The following is a 16024-nucleotide window of genomic DNA, read 5'->3' as shown; positions in this document are numbered from 1 at the left end:
TCCCATTGGTTCGACAACAAAAATTGGTAAGAGATGGTGGTTGTTACTTGTTAGGGTGGGTTTGGGGTGAGGAGTGGACGAGATTGGTGACGAGTTGGGTTTGGATACGGATATGAAATTGGGGCAAATCTCGCGCTTTTGGTGCTCCGACGACGTGCTTGACGGGTTTTGACGGGGACTAGCGGTTGTGGTGTTCAATTGAGGCCATTGATGACCAAATCGTCATTTGGGTTTGATTTGGTTTTGCGGGAAAGCTTGTGAGGCTGAGTCGGAAGTCACTGCCACCACCAAACCTGAAGCCACCGCCAAACCCAAAGCCACCCTAATTCTTGATTTCGTGCTGGGATGTACTGAAGGAAGATGGTGAGGAGAGAGAGAATTGGGTGTAGAGAGAAGTCTTGGGTGTCCATAGCAATTGCTGGTGTTAGATACCAGTTTTTTTTTCAATCAAACTTGAAGTGACCGAATTGCCTTGTAAATATGACAGGTGGCACCCTCCGTAACGGAGGAGATAACGGCATGTATGGAAGGTGGGTCGGGTTTCAAAGCCCATGTACTTATGTTGGGTTATATAAAAGTTGGCCACCTTAATTCGAAGTGGTCTAAGTTTATGTTCTTAAAAATTTTCCAAAAATAAAATAAAATAAAAAACCACTCTCTGGTGCTATTCGAAGATCTTCTCTATCCCACCCACGAGCAGCTCATCTAACAATACTAAATTGCGACTGTAAAATACCAAAACATCTTTCCACATCCTTCATGTAACCCTCTTGAGCCTGGGAAAACTTGAGATCCTTGGGTCGTGTAGGCCTTGGAATTGTTTTCACGAATGTCGCCCATCTTGGATAGATACCGTCAGTGAGATATAGTAGCCTAAATTGTGAATTCTATTATTCACTTGGAATTGGATCTGAGGTACTCTCCCAGCAGTAAGCTAGTCAAACAACGGGGACTTTGTCAGGACGTTGAGGTCGTTGCATGACCCGGGCATTCCAAAGAATGCGTACCATAGCCATGTGTCGTACGATGCAACTGCTTCGAGGATGATAGTGGGGATACGTTTTCGACCGCTGTATTCTCCAGCCCAACTGGTTGGGCAATTCTTCTATTGCCAGTGCATGCAGTCGATTCTTTCAATCATCCCAGAAAAACCTCTTCTCTCAGCTTTGGTGAGTAGTCTTCTGAGGTCGGCCGGAGTAGGAGCCCAGACGTATTCTGCTGAGTACAGATTAACGATTCCTCTTGTAAATCGTTGAAGAGCCTTGATGGAGGTAGATTTTGCCATTTGACAATATTCAGCGGATTGATCTGCCCCAGCACCGTAAGCAAGCATTCGTAAGGAACATGTCAGCTTTTGCTCTGGAAATAGTCCGACTTTCTTAGCAACATCTGATTTTTGAACAAAGTACCGGTCATAGCGGCAAAGGTCACCAGAGTTGCGGTTGAAAACATTGTGACTCATCCTGTAACTTGTTCGAAATTCCTCATCATTGAAAACTGGACGTTGAACAAAGTAATCTTCCATCATGTTTTTGTCTCTTTCTTCCCTAAATCGCTTCTCGTTCAGTGCACGACCCGGTAGGGAACCCCGTCGTCGAGGTTGATTAGCAAATTCAGCTTCAGTGACTGTTGCGATCACAATAGCATTAGTCGTACACATCTCTTGATATTCTTCATCTGGAGATTGTCGAATCTTAACCCACAACCTCTTCATTGAAATGAGGGAAGGAGAGGAAATGTGTAACTCTAGAGATATGAAAAAGGAGGAGATTGATGAAGATTAGATTGTGTGTGAATGGAGTGATGTTATTTCCTCAATTTATTGACGTTTTTCACATCAAACATGATCCTCTAACTAGGACACGTGTCAGCACATCGACATTCGTAATATTATCCAAAATCATAGATAAGATTATAGCCAACTATAACTGTTAGATTGAATAGTATGCAAATAATCTTGTTCGTTCAAAGTTGTCGGTGATTTTTTTTATCTTTTTTCAAAATAATTGACGCGGGCGGAAGTAACCCTAGGTTTACAAGCAATAAACCTAAAACAAAGATTCTGGAGTCCACCAGAGATAAAAGAGAAAACTCTCAATTTTAATTGATAATATGATAAAAGATAGTTCTGCAGCCGTTTAAGGTTGCTTATATATGGGAAAAGAAACCCTAGGGCGACTAACAATGAAACCCTAAAGCCCACGGATTAAAACAAAACAAATCCAAAATAAACTAGAAAACCTAAAATAAAAAGAATGTAAAACTAGCCTAAAAATACTAAATCACGAATCGGATAATTAAGGCGATACATTTTGGCCTAAATTTGATAGAGCTCACTAAAGTGAGTCTTGAAGATCTCGTCGTTCCCATTCCGGAAAGGTAACATGCATCTCAAACGGACATTCTGGCCAAAATTTACTCCAATCTGATTCACAATTCAGAATCTGACTTTTTGCACGAGAAACCCGAAAAGTCCAAAACCTAATCTTCTTGAATATTCCAGCAGCTAATAACCTCATTATGCGTGAGTTACCTATTTTCCAATCACTCTTCTTGATTCTACGCCGCTTCTTTATTTTTCTAACTTTCCGGCTAAACCAAGCCCATTCTCGTCCTACATCATTCTCCTCCACTATGAAAGAACTCGCCCTCGAGTTCATCTTGAATAAAAAACAAGAATAGGCAGACAAGAGACCTAAGAAAAAATTAGACATTTGAACTTGTGGATTATTGGCTAGATCTTCTGCATATTAATCATGAACCCAACACCATAGATGAGTCTGTCATATGCATTTTGGCTTTCAGAAGCATCCTTAGTAGATTCTTCTCGGCTCTCAAGGTTGCATGCTTGAATGACATCTGGTTCTGAATGATTAATTTCAGGCTCCAAGACTTCTTCATTATTAATAACCATGTCTACATGAACAATTTCATCTTTAACCTCTTCTTGGTTATCATGGATGATTTCTTGTGGAGCTGCTTCCATTAGAAATTCTTCTGGCTTTTCTTCAATTAAACTATTAATCTCAACGGGCAAAGAAAACTTGGACTCTAACTTCTTCTCGAAAACCTTAGGAGGATAATTCTTGATGCTTTTCCTTCCAGGCTTGATTTTAATTTTGTGTGACTCCCACCTAAATAAATATGTGTCATCTTTGCAATAACCACCTTTGACGCTTTCATGCCATGGCCTTCCAAAAAGCACATTAGTGTCATCCATGTCAATCACATGACAAGTAATCTCTTCTTTATAAAATTTTCCCATAGAGACAGGAACTTTACAAACCTCTGTTACTTGTGCATATTCATCCTCTCCAAATGGAATCCAGTATGGATCACTCAGCTTCACTGTCGGCAATTGAAAATAATCCACAAGTTGTCGGTGATTTTTTTTATCTTTTTTCAAAATAATTGTCGGTGGTTGCTTCACTCATTTCAAGAAAAATTATTGGTAAATGTAGGTAGCTCATAATTTATCCACCGAAAATTCTGTAAAACAATAAATTGCAGTTTTGAGGCCCCAAACGATCCCGAAAGCCCGAAAAAGCCCACACGTCGTGGCAAAGCAACGAGTTTTATTTCTAGCGTCATTCCCTTTCCAAAAAGGTATAACAATCACAATTCTGACACCAAACACTAGATTTGCAACAAACCGAATTTTTCAGTTTCACGATCAAGCTGCTCTTCGATCCTTATTGCCATCCGTTCTACATAATTTATCCATAAATGTCCATTATTATTTATTATCATCTACTTACATCAAATATATTTCAATTTTACAATAAATTAGTTAATAAAAAATTCAATAAACAGTAACTGACCAGTTAAGAAACAGAACGGGTGGAAACACATATATGTCCAGTGGTAGTGGAAACACATATATGTCCAGTGGTAGTGAATAGTGTCTTGATCCAGTGACCTGATCCAACGGGTGAACTTGCTTTTAGGGAAGGTCGGAAAGACATCTGGCTCCATTCCATATATATGTAACTGTATAAAAGAGTCATTATGAGTTTACGACTAGTCACAAGATAATATGTATTCTTAACTTTATAGATCCAATTTTTTGTAAGTCACATACATTAGATTATAGTTGGTTCGTGAAAAGAATGATTTCTGACAACACATTAATTCGCACCGAGCATACTATATCAAAAAATTTACAATAATAATAAATAAAGGTCATTCTATTTCGACCAAATATTCCACAGCAATTGAGTGAGATTTGTCTCCATTACATATAAATATAGCCAACGAAAGACTGAATTATTACAATCTTAAGAACAAGTTTTTGCTTAGATTGTTTCCTTTTTTTTGCTTAACTTGTTCCTAAACATGATGTGCATAACGTCTTGCGTGCATATCCAGTAAGATGCAGACCAAGACAAACATATCACTGACTCAAGTCAGAAACAAGTGATTATCACTCCCTAACTTATTGTTGCGCGCACTTGTACGATTGTGATCGTTTGAGACTTGAGTTAGGAACATGCCTCGCTCCTTTGGTGTAATCTTACTCAGTTTATGGAGGCACTTTTCAAATCAAAGAAATTCAATGATGGATAGCACTCTTGCCTGTCGGTCCCGTTCTGGGGTAGAAACACACATTAAGGTTCATACTTCTCTTTTACTATTGAGTTTGAAAATATAGGAAACAGAAAAGGGCTATGGATTAAAACTTTCTTGGGGAAATATCACCAATGGTCACTGAGTTATGACTTATTCGACACTTAACTCACTGTATTTTCAACAATATCACTTAACTCACTCAGTTTTACATCCGTCTTTCACTTAACTCACTGCCATTAATTCTACCGTTAGAAGCCGTTAAAATTGAGGGTATATTTGTCAAAACACTTAAAAATCATTTTTAACTTAAAAAAAAACTACATTTATTAGACTTTTTTTAAATTTCTGAAATTTCTAATAGAAAATGATTTTTTTTAACTTAAATATAATTTGAAAAAAAATTGTCTTTTTTTTTTAAAAAAAAAGTTAGAAATGCATTTTTTTAGTGTTTAGACAAATATACCCTCAATTTACATTTATTAGACTTTTTTCAATTTTTTAAATTTCTGAGATTTCTAATAAAAAATGATTTTTTTAACTTAAATATAATTTGAAAAAAAAATTGTCTTTTTTTTACAAAAAAAAAGTTAGAAATGCATTTTTTTAGTGTTTAGACAAATATACCCTCAATTTTAATACCTTTTAACGGAAGAATTAACGACAGTGAGTTAAGTGAAAGACGGATGTAAAACTGAGTGAGTTAAGTGATATTGTTGAAAATACAGTGAGTTAAGTGTCGAATAAGTCATAACTCAGTGACCATTGGTGATGTTTGGGAAAACATATCCTTGAGGTTTAATTATCTCCCTCTGCTTTTTCTTAAAGATTTGTAGACTATGCATGTACATAAATCTAAACTTTCTTTCAGTGGTAACCTTATCCTGCTTTGTGAACATCAGCATTAGCTTTTGCCTGAAGTTCGGAAGATTTCTTGATCTTTCTACATTTTCATATTGATCTATCATATTTCTAAATTAATTCTCAAATGGCACGCCAGGAATTTCTTCGTGTTTTTGATATTTAAGCATTATAGTTATCGAAGAGCTTTACATTAGCAGGTGCTTGTAAAATTAATACGTATAGTATGAAAATAAATAAAATTCTAAATATTCGAATCTTACAAATATACCAAATTTGAAGATGAAGTTACCCTAGTGTTGGTATAGATGGTCAACATATCGTCGATACCCTTCTTTTCTTGTTAGCCATGGAAGGAATAAAGAAAACTTTCTTGATCGTGGAGCAACCAAACGCGATTCAAGAAGTTTTAGCTACCGAAAGAGAAGGTGCCGTCCACCGTCCCCTCGATCAAATTGAAGAATAAACTTTTTATACTCGATTCACTCCCATCAAATGGGAATAGCAACATAACATACCTAGTTCTATGTCAAAGAAAATAATAAATTATGTTCATACTCTAACAAGTCACTGTGCACGTTTTTAATTTAATTAGGGTTGGACAAAAAAAAAGTTAGGACTGAAATATCAAAATTTTTGCCGAAATAATTTTGTTATTTTTAATGTGCCGATATTTTGGAAGCATTCCAATTGAATTTCGTCAGAAATTTTCAATATTTTCCGAAATTTAGGAAAATATCGGAAAATCTTCAATATAATCGCGATAACTTAGGTCTATGTCTAATAACTAACTTACAACTATCATTTTTTACTTACTTTTTTTTTTTTTTTAGAATAATTTTAACTAACATTTCTATTTACCAACAGTTCAAAATTTTATAACAACCTTTTAAAAATTACTCTTATAAATTGAATCAAATTTACTCATTGGTTGCACCTTTAATGTTTCACAACTTTCATTTTTCAAAAAGAAAAAAAAATTGAGATTTTAGAGTAAATTTTAAAAAATTGTCAGTGATTCAACATTTACTATTTCACCTTAAATTAGTAAAACTTACTATATAATAATGTTTATTCAAGGTTATCTGGATAAAGCTGGGATTCGTAAGGGCACGGTGGCTAGGGTTCGTATCCGTCATGTTCTGTCGTCTCCGATGAAACAGGTTTTCCCTCCATCCACCTTTGATTTCACCTCTGGGGCATCTGCGACGGTAAGGTTCCGCTATGAGAGGCTCGTTGGATTCTGTCGGGTCTGTGGTATGATGGAACATCAGCGGTCGGGTTGCGGTGGCCCTCCGGAAGCGCTGCAGGTCTCTGTTGGCGCCAACCCTAACCCTAGCTTGGTGGGGTCTGCTGCTCCGAGTCTTGCGGAGGTTTTGGCTCAGTCCACAGCGCCTAATCTGTTTACTTCCGTGGCAAAGTCGACTTCACTCCAAGGTTTCTCGGTCTCCGCTCTGGCGGCCCAACTGGCCAAAATCCCATCTCCGGTTCAGGGGGCCAGTGCGCCCATGCAAGCTGCTGAAGTGGTCCCATCTCTCAGTGGGAAGAAGAGAACGGCCTCTACGGCCCTCATGCAATATTCTAAGCGTAAGAAGACAGTTGAGAAGGCTCCTCAGGTGGAGGCCGTTGATCTTGGTTTTGAACCTGAATTGGCCCTGAAGAGTAAGAATGGGGTTATCTTAGTTTCTCTGGCAAAGAAGGTTAAATTGGGACGTCCTCCTAGGCGTAAGAATAATCCAAAACCTGTGGGTTTGAAACCTAAGAAGCTGATTTCTGAGGATCCAAAACCTCACAGGAAGAGGAGTTTTAAGGCAGTGGACAATCCTTCCTCTAGTGAAGGCAGCTCGGGTTTGGCTGCAGGAACACCCACCCTTACTGATAGGGAGGTTCACATGTCTTCTGGCAAAGGTTTTGAGTCTGAGGAATGCACTCCCATGGGTGCCCTCGAATAGGGGAAGTCGATGGGAACATGAATAAATTGGAATGGTCTTTTGTCTTTGGTCGGGGACCATTCTAGTAGTGTCGAACTATGTTTCTACAGCACTTGAGCTTCATCTCATGGATTCATTATGTTTGATTAGTCTAGGTTTGTCTTAGGTTTTTCATTCATGACTCTTTCTGTCGTTGCCCGGAGTCCGGGTGAGGCATCTCTTGTAATGTTTCCTACTTTACTTCAATGGACTGACACCCCCCGCGTTCAAAAAAAAAAGGTTTTCTTGTGAAATATAATAGATAATTAATAAAACAAACATCTCCAAAAGTTTCATGTAAAATTTCCATGTTTTTCTTCAAATTTCTATCATTTTTCTCAATTATTTACCGATATCGATATATCCTCGATATTTTCGTCGAAATTTTCATTTTTCGGACTATCGATATTTCCTCTATACTCGATATTTTAGTCATTACTAACTAAATTGAATCGATCTGAATAACCTGATTCAGATTGTTTGTATTTTAAAATTTATGATTCTGGTTATCCGAACGAGAAAATGGTTTGATTTTGGGTCGCACACTAACACAAAATAACATGATCACCTCCACCTATCCAATACAACCATACGTGTGAGCACCACCGACTAGTTTCAACAGCCCTCCCATAAGATAGCCACCATGTCCAGGTACCATCAACCCCCAAGAGGCCCACCACCTTTCAATACAACCATGTCTGACCACCATGTCACCGCAACTTAGTGATTTGTACCCATAATTGATCACCGAATCTAAGAAATAAAAACCTAAATGTAAGCTCGACGCATGCAACTGACCCATAAAAGTTTACCGTGAAACCACCACCTGAACTATCTTATCATTAGATCGGTGATCCAAAATAGCATACAATGCGTAAATGCTCTGCCGCCATTGACAAGGAAGCCACGAAACCTCATAAAACATAACCGAGCAAAATTTTGTCAGGGGTTATTTCTTAACAAGTTAGATGACAGTACCTAACATAGAAACCTGAGAACTTGAGAAGGACAAAATATAGGAGATCCGCTTATCATATTTTTATGTCTTTTTGTAATGATCAGGTAGAATGTCAGGCCCCGAATTTCAAATAAAGAAATTCAAATCCAAAACGCGATAACCTAACAAGCTCAAAAAGAACACTTAGAAAAATTTTCATTTAAACTATGCAACAAAACCAATCGAGCTCACAATGTCAATATCAACTCGTTCTTTAGAGTCACATATTACATTACAAAAGAGTTTACAAATTAAACTGAATAATAATTCAATGAGTAAACACACTTACCACACTCACTACACAGCGGGAGACTAAAACCAAAGTACTTCTACATCCAAGCTATGACAGCAACAAAACCTCAGCTTCAACGACAGTTACTCGTTACTCCGACCTGCACAATAACCCCTACACCATGGAATAGTGCACTGGGTTGAATCAACAAACCCGGTAAGCTTTTGCAAGCTCGTGTGAGTAAACCCAAATAACCACAAAACATCTTTCCGACTCAAGGACAACAAATCAACTCAATGATTATTTCAAAATCAAATTCTTTTCTTTTTAAGGAAAACACATGTCACCACCGTGACAAACCAAATCATTTGAAATCTCAACAACAAATCCAAGAAATCACTTTTCTTTCCTCTCAACAGGAAGCATTTATCACCATAATGACATGACAAAGCATTTCTCAACTCACAACGAGTCTCAACCACAACTACACTCACAAATTAAACCAAATAAAACCAATAATCCCTGAGTAAAATTAGTTCAGGAGATCACCAAAAAGCACACAATCCAAAACCATAGTAATCCATGCATATAGTTTAGTTCAGGAGATTACATTAAAATCAAACAATAGAAGTCATAGTAATCCCTACATATTGTTTAGTTTAGGAGATTACATTAAAATCAAACAATAGAAATCATAGTAATCCCTGCATATTGTTTAGTTCAAGAGATTACATTAAAATCAAACCATAGAAATGAAAAAGGAAAATAAATAAGGAAATCAAACAACTCACGCTAAATCCAAGAAATTGCCCTTTCAACTCAAGTAAAACTCCCACCTTCTAAATACAACACCCATGTCCCTCATGGACAATAAAAGAAAGAAACACCCGAAACTCTCTTTTACAAACATGTACTCATGAGAACGATAACACAAAGTTATCCCCCAAGAAGTACATTAGCAGACAGACTAGAGCTCTAACTTATCGTAACCATTCACCCGGCCAAAGGCGTGGTTCCCGATTTCGTTGCCTCAATCACCAATGTGACAATAGGTCCTCAGACCGAAATATTTAAAAAGTCCACATAACTCAAAATGTTACACTCAACTCGATCACCACTGTGACAATAGGTCCTCGGACCGAAACATTTAAAAAGTCTCACATGACTCAAAATGTTACACTCAACTCAAGGTACTCTTTCAACACAATATAAACCAACAATTGCATGATATATTGCATTTCCGAAAAGAGTAAATGCTGAAAACAATAATCCAAATAAAATCACAATTATCATACTTCTCACAATTACTTCTCACAATGTCACACCATCAAGATATATTATATTTCACGTAAATACACACACACACGTAATCATCCACTCAGGAATGCCACTAATACCAACTATAGTTCACAATTCTCAAAAGAGAAAATGGTTCGTACGGTACCCCGTCTTTTCCTCCTTATAACTTTTGGTACCTGACAAAAAAAAAACATCAATACGGTACCTGAGGTTCTTTGCCCAACCAAGGATTGGTACATATGGCTGTTACCCCCATTATGGAGCTTGCTAGCTGGCAAATTTATAGGGGTACTTTGATCCCTTTACTCACTCCCGCCCAAATTAGCAATCATACTTTCCCGCCAGAATTTTTTTGGACTTTAGTTACATTTACCGTCAAATTACTCAGCCATACAATTAGAATGTGGAGCCAAAGTTGAAGAAAAAGGAGGGCTGTTGAAACTATATATAAGTTTGGTACCTAAGGTTTTTGGCCCTACAGAACGTAAGTACCTGTAATGGCAAGTATTCATCCTGCCAGAAATGACAAGCTAAAATTCACATAACATGAAACAAAGCTTGCATTTTGATAGAGTTAAAGGCAAATGCAACACATAAAATACATCTGTTTGAGGCTAATGCAACATACAAAATACATCTATGAAACATTGTCTAGCAAGCTATACCAAAAACTACATTTTCAGCTAACACATCCTATTCAGATTCATTATTTGCTGATAGTGGGGGATTTGCCTGTCTAGGTTTTCTGCTAGCAAGCACTTTGAACCTTCTGGTTGTGAAACCAGTTCTAGAGGAGCTGTCTGAAGCTGTAGCAATCTATGATTCCTGGGTTGCCACATAAGCTGGTTGGGAGTCTTGCACATTCTAGGAAACTTGTGGCTCCACTTGGTCAACTTCCTGAGGATCCTGCTGCAAAACTTCCTCATTTTCTGGCTGCTGCACTGCCTCATCTTCCTGCTGCTGCTGCTGCACATTCTCACCTTGCTGCAATTCCAAAAACATATAATTTAAGTTTCCCAATCACAACTTGTGAACCTAGAAAATGATATATAGAGTGTTACCTGATTCCTCACCTTGCAGGTCCTCCTGTTGTGGCCCTTCTTCTTACGTATTCCACAAGCGATCTGTTGGTAATAGACTTTAGGCAACTTCTCAGCTCCAGTTGGTGGGGCTACTTCACCTTTTAAACCAATTGTAACAAGTAGAACAAAGTCATATATAACTCATCATTTCACAACAAAGTCAGTATTAAAATTGGAAAAGAACATAATTAAAATTATCTAATAGGAAGTATGACTGACCAGGTTCCTTGTTCCTTGACATTTTGGGCCTCCCAGGTTGCCTCCTATAAAGAGGAGGTGGAATGGGCCTATGTATCTTGTCCCACTCAGCCACTCCAGCTATTGGGAACAAAATGGGCTCATATGCCTTCATATAGGTGTCCATGGTGAAGTATTCATGCACAAAATCATCAGGCCTCATCCCTTTAGAGTGAATTGCAGCTACTGCATGCCCACATGGTACCCCAGAGATGTCCCATCTCTTACATGTGCAGGTCCTTGCATCCAATGACACTGAATGTGCAGCCACCAAACCTGAGGCACATGCTACCCCTCTACCTTGAATCTCAAAGATGTTATCACTTGAACTGATAACCCTGTGTTGAGTAAAAATTGCACACAGGGAGCGTAAATGTCACCCAACATAATTTCACTCGTATTCATTTAGTGAATAGAGTTTTAATTATTTCGGGTTCGACCCATTCAAGACAGAATGTGTCTCTTAATTACAATCCCTTGTTACAGGGAAACACCCTTTGATTCCATTTATGAAGAAACCAATTGTGAATGTGTTTTAGTTGTTGTTGCGGCTGCACCCGGATTTGAATGGGCTGCCTACGTACCCTTGGAGAGGGATCAAGCCACTCGTAGTTCAAGAATTGCAATGAGTGGATGACCCATTGGAGGGTATTGTTTTTTGGAATGAGAATAGTGTTTGGACGAATTTGGTGTGAGTGAACCAGGGATTCGATTTGTGTCTAAGGTCATTTGTGTTTGGATGAATTTGACTGGTGAGGTCAGGGATTCGGATTGGATGAATTTGACTGGCAGAGTCAGAGATTCTGTTTGGATTTGCGGTTGCATCTAGTGGATCGCTAGATTGCCTACATACCCTGTAAAGGGATCAAACCATTGTAGTTCAGAGGAATTTGTATTTCTGGTGTTGGGAGAATTTGACTGGAGTCAGTGATTCAATTTAGGACTGGCTGAATTTGACTGGTGGAGTCAGGGATTCTGTTTGGATTTGTGGTTGCATCTAGCGGGTTGCTAGATTGCCTACATACCCCCAAGGAGGGATCAAACCGTTGTAGTTCTTGAAATTGTATTTCTAGTTTTGTACCAACTTTTGGGCTCGACGAGTGTATGTATTTTGAACCTATCAAATGTATTTCTTTTGCAGACATTCAGATTGTAGAGTGTCTGTTGATTTGATCCGGACCCGATGTACTGAGATTTGCAGTGGGCCTTGTGATGGGCTTTGGGCTGCAAATTAATCAGGCTCGAGCTTCCGAAGTAGCCGGGCTCAAGTAAACAAAGTGATTTGGACACCCACTGGGAAGAGTTAAGCTTTACACCGAGTCATCACTTGTCATTTTGACGAGTCGGGTTTTCAATTCGGACCTCAATATCTGAAGTGAACCTTTGTAGATTGGGCTTGCTTCCATTTCTTTTGTAGGAGGCCCAACGGATCTGGATTTAGAGAATTTCATTTATTTTTTCCTTTCACCGGGAACTCTTCACTTTCTTAAAATTCTGAAATTAATGATTGTATGTTCTTATCAAACCATTAATTTATGTTGGTGTCCACTTTGCCATTGGTTGGCTTCTTTTTAATTTCTGAGAAGCCTTGAATCCTAGTCCCTGTAGCCTCCTCACATTCTTGCCTTCTGTTATTTGATGAGATTAATAATTGCTGCCAGTTAACCTGTGAGTTTGATCTCATTTGTCATGGAAGACGCAATGTTGTGTGGTGCATATGGACAGCAACGTCAATTATCAACATTTATATGATCATCTTTTGGCTTAGAAGTTCCCATTTTTTGTGAAGGCTGTGAGTGAGTGATTTTGGAGTGGTGGCTTCTCAAGGGCATAATTATGCTTCAAGCTTGTTTAGGACAAAAATCATCATCTCCAGCTTATCATCTTCCCCATGCTTGCTGCATCCACATCTCGGCTTAATTGAAGCATGTTTCGCTCCTAGCCAACAGCTGCTTGCACATGGATTTGGTGGGAGGCCATAATATTGTTTGAGTAAAACTGAGGTCGTGTCATTGGGAATATCAAATGGAAAAACTAACCACCATGTCAACGGACTTTCTAGCATTAAACGTAGATGTTCGTGTACAACCATTGTTCAATGCAATGAGTTTCAGATCATTGATCGAGGATCTTGGCTGTTCATGAACAACCTCCACTCTATTAATTTTGTTTGGAAAACGACCATAGCAGCGCCATTGTCAAGGAAATTTTAGCATTGAAACGAGGTTGTTCATGAACAACCGTTTTGTTTCGATGCGTCAAGCATTTGAGCATTTGAGAGCAGCAACGTCATTTTGACAGGTTTGGGAGAACTCTAATAGTTGTGGTCGTTCATGAACGGCCTATTTGAGTCTTAGAGAAGGCCACTACATGACATATGTGAATTAATTGGAGAGGCTCATATCATGGGGAAGGCAAACATATACATGCAGCTTTCTGGTAGTGAAGCTTGGACCTTCCTTCTCTGTTTTCTTTTTCTTCTCTGTTTTCTTTTTCTTCTCTCTCTCTCTCTCTCTCTGTGTGCTGCATGTGCTCTCTGTATTTTTTCTTTGTTCTCCCCTATAGCGTCTTCTTCTCCCCCTTGATCTCTTCACGTTACTATCATTATATAGCAGATAGCTCTAGCCCCCCAAACTTGTAATTCAAATTTTGAACGACAAGCTTATCTGTAACTACACTTTGAATAGTTTGAATAGCCATGAATCTCGTTTGCTTCTCACTTGAATTTGTCAAAGCTAACATCTCTTTGCTTGCCGTTTGAAATTGGTCAAAGCTTTGGATAGACTTTCAAAGCTAATAAACTTTAAGCTTATCAACAGAGATGTGTGAATGTATTTCTTCTTCTTCTTTTTTTTGGTCTCGCAACAGCTTGTACAAGCGTATAATTGCGCATCAATATTTGTTGTAACGGGCTCTCACTTTTCCGATTTATTTTGAAAGACCATCACCATGTAACTTTTGGACTCGTGATTTTTCCGATTTCAACACCCTGTACTCATGGCTAAGCTCTGCATTCTTCCTCAGCTGTTTTTCAATCCTTGGCCCAACATTACACCTCCAATTAGGACCAGATTGTCTTCTATTAGCTAACCTTAACATAGTGGCAGCTCTGATGTCTTCCAAACAACTAAGAATGGGTTTCTTCCTAGCTGGTAGGATGCTTTTGTTGAAACTCTCTGAATGGTTGTTTAACAGAATATCACACTTGAATTTGGGGTCAAAGTGTGCAGGTTTGTCCATGCACTATTTCCAACCAGATACTGAGCTTTTCTTCATGTCCTCTGAAGCATCCCTGAACTGATTCATTGTGCAGCTTCTAGCAATAGCCCACAGTTTCAGTTTCAATCCTACCAAAAGGAATACAAACAAATTGTTACACACAATTTGAATCAATCACAAACAGGGAACCAAAGTAATAAGATAGAGAGATGCAAACCTTGATGTCCATTTGATTTGAAGTTATTATGAAGATGTCTCAAACAATGCATGTGTGCAGCTTCTGGAAATAACTCCTTTATAGCCAGCTCAAGCCCTTTTTGCTTGTCACTCATGAATGTGTAATGAGTGTTGTGATGTATGTCTAAATCCTCCCTCAAGAATTCCAAAAACCAAGTCCTGGTCTCCCTTGATTCTGCTTCCACAATTGCCGAGGCAACTGGATAAATCCCATTATTTCCATCAACCCCCACAGCTGAAAGCAACTGGCCTTTGTGAACTGATTTTAAATGACACCCATCTAATCCTATATAGGGTCTGCACCCCTCCCTCCAACCCTTCTTCAATGCAGCCATGCATATGTAGATCCTTTGAACCTTGTAACCTCTCCATCCAGTTCAGTGTGAATCCAGACAGAGTTCCAGGATTCCTCTTCTTCAGCTCTCTAGCAAATTGTACTGATCTGCATGGCTCCCTTGTGCAAGCTTAAGTGCCTTCACCCTTGTTCTATAACACATCTGGTAATCCACCTCCATTTCAAAGTCCCTGTTGATTGCATTCTGCATCCCTTCCCTTGACCAATTTGGATCACTCATAAAAAAATCTTGATACTCTTCAACAATAAAAGGTGCATGCACATGATACACCTTCTTTCCAAAAAAAGCACACTGGTGCTCTTGCCTCAAAGTTCTGATGAAATTGGTTGGATTATCAATGTCATTAGTGGAGGCATAAATCCTCCAAGGGCAACCAGGTGATGTCTTGCACCTTGCCAACACCTATGTCAAAGTAGAATGAAAACAGTCAAACTCTCATAACTAATCATCTATCATAAATGTAGCTTATTCAACAAGGAAAAAATGTGTCATTCATTAACAAGATAATTACCTTGTGTCTTGTATTTGTTGGAAACCTGATCTCCTTTCTTGTTTGAACTGCATGCTTCCTTATAGCCTGCTAAAACACCTTGGAGTTTGGAAACTCCATTCCCAACTCAAAGGTAGGCCTCTTCATGTCCTCCTTAGGCCTGAACTCCCTCCACTCACTATATCTTCTCCTGCGTTTAACAGGGAACTTCCCTCTGTCCTCATCCTCCTCACCTGAGGATCCATGTAGACTATGTAACCCATCAGAATCAGTCTCAGCTCCTTCAAATATTTCCCCCTCGAACCCCATCTCATCAAACTCATTAACTCTACTGTTGTCCCCATCCACATTCTGCTCAAACTGCACATCATCATCCTCACTGTGTAGGTCATTATCTGAATCCACTATCCCATCAAACTCTAGGTCCTCAGAATCTGTTGTGCTTTCAGAGGAGACATCCATATCTGGAACAGAGTGC

General features: G+C 38.7%; 2 protein-coding genes across 2 annotated transcripts; both read right to left on the bottom strand.

Annotated features, from left to right (window-relative positions):
* Positions 1-1105: 1105 nt before the first annotated feature.
* On the bottom strand, positions 1106-1714 carry LOC133711366 (uncharacterized). The gene has a single exon (XM_062137497.1). It carries the CDS (start codon positions 1712-1714, stop codon positions 1106-1108), a length of 609 nt encoding a protein of 202 aa, XP_061993481.1.
* An 8078-nt stretch (positions 1715-9792) lies between these two features.
* On the bottom strand, positions 9793-14484 carry LOC133711365 (uncharacterized). Its single transcript, XM_062137496.1, has 6 exons — positions 14336-14484; positions 11227-11582; positions 10987-11105; positions 10799-10909; positions 10418-10438; positions 9793-9882 (listed from the first exon to the last, which is right to left on the bottom strand). The coding sequence occupies exons 1-6, from the start codon at positions 14482-14484 to the stop codon at positions 9793-9795; spliced, it is 846 nt and encodes a 281-aa protein (XP_061993480.1).
* Positions 14485-16024: the final 1540 nt, after the last annotated feature.

This window comes from Rosa rugosa, chromosome 5 (genome assembly GCF_958449725.1).
Source record: "Rosa rugosa chromosome 5, drRosRugo1.1, whole genome shotgun sequence".
In the NCBI taxonomy this organism is placed as follows: Eukaryota; Viridiplantae; Streptophyta; class Magnoliopsida; order Rosales; family Rosaceae; genus Rosa; species Rosa rugosa.
The sequence above is the reverse complement of the archived record's forward strand: the minus strand, read 5'-3'. Positions and strand labels throughout refer to the sequence as shown.

What these genes read in the sequence shown, in the direction of transcription:
- LOC133711365 (XM_062137496.1), bottom strand. Translation starts at nt 14,484, where the DNA reads ATGGACAAACCTGCACACTTTGACCCCAAATTCAAGTGTGATATTCTG. An exon ending in GTCAAGGAACAAGGAACCTG is followed by an intron (nt 11,106 to 11,226) that starts GTCAGTCATACT and finishes TTGGTTTAAAAG; the next exon opens with GTGAAGTAGCCCCACCAACT. An exon ending in TTGACCAAGTGGAGCCACAA is followed by an intron (nt 10,439 to 10,798) that starts GTTTCCTAGAAT and finishes CATTTCTGGCAG; the next exon opens with GATGAATACTTGCCATTACA.
- LOC133711366 (XM_062137497.1), bottom strand. Translation starts at nt 1,714, where the DNA reads ATGAAGAGGTTGTGGGTTAAGATTCGACAATCTCCAGATGAAGAATAT.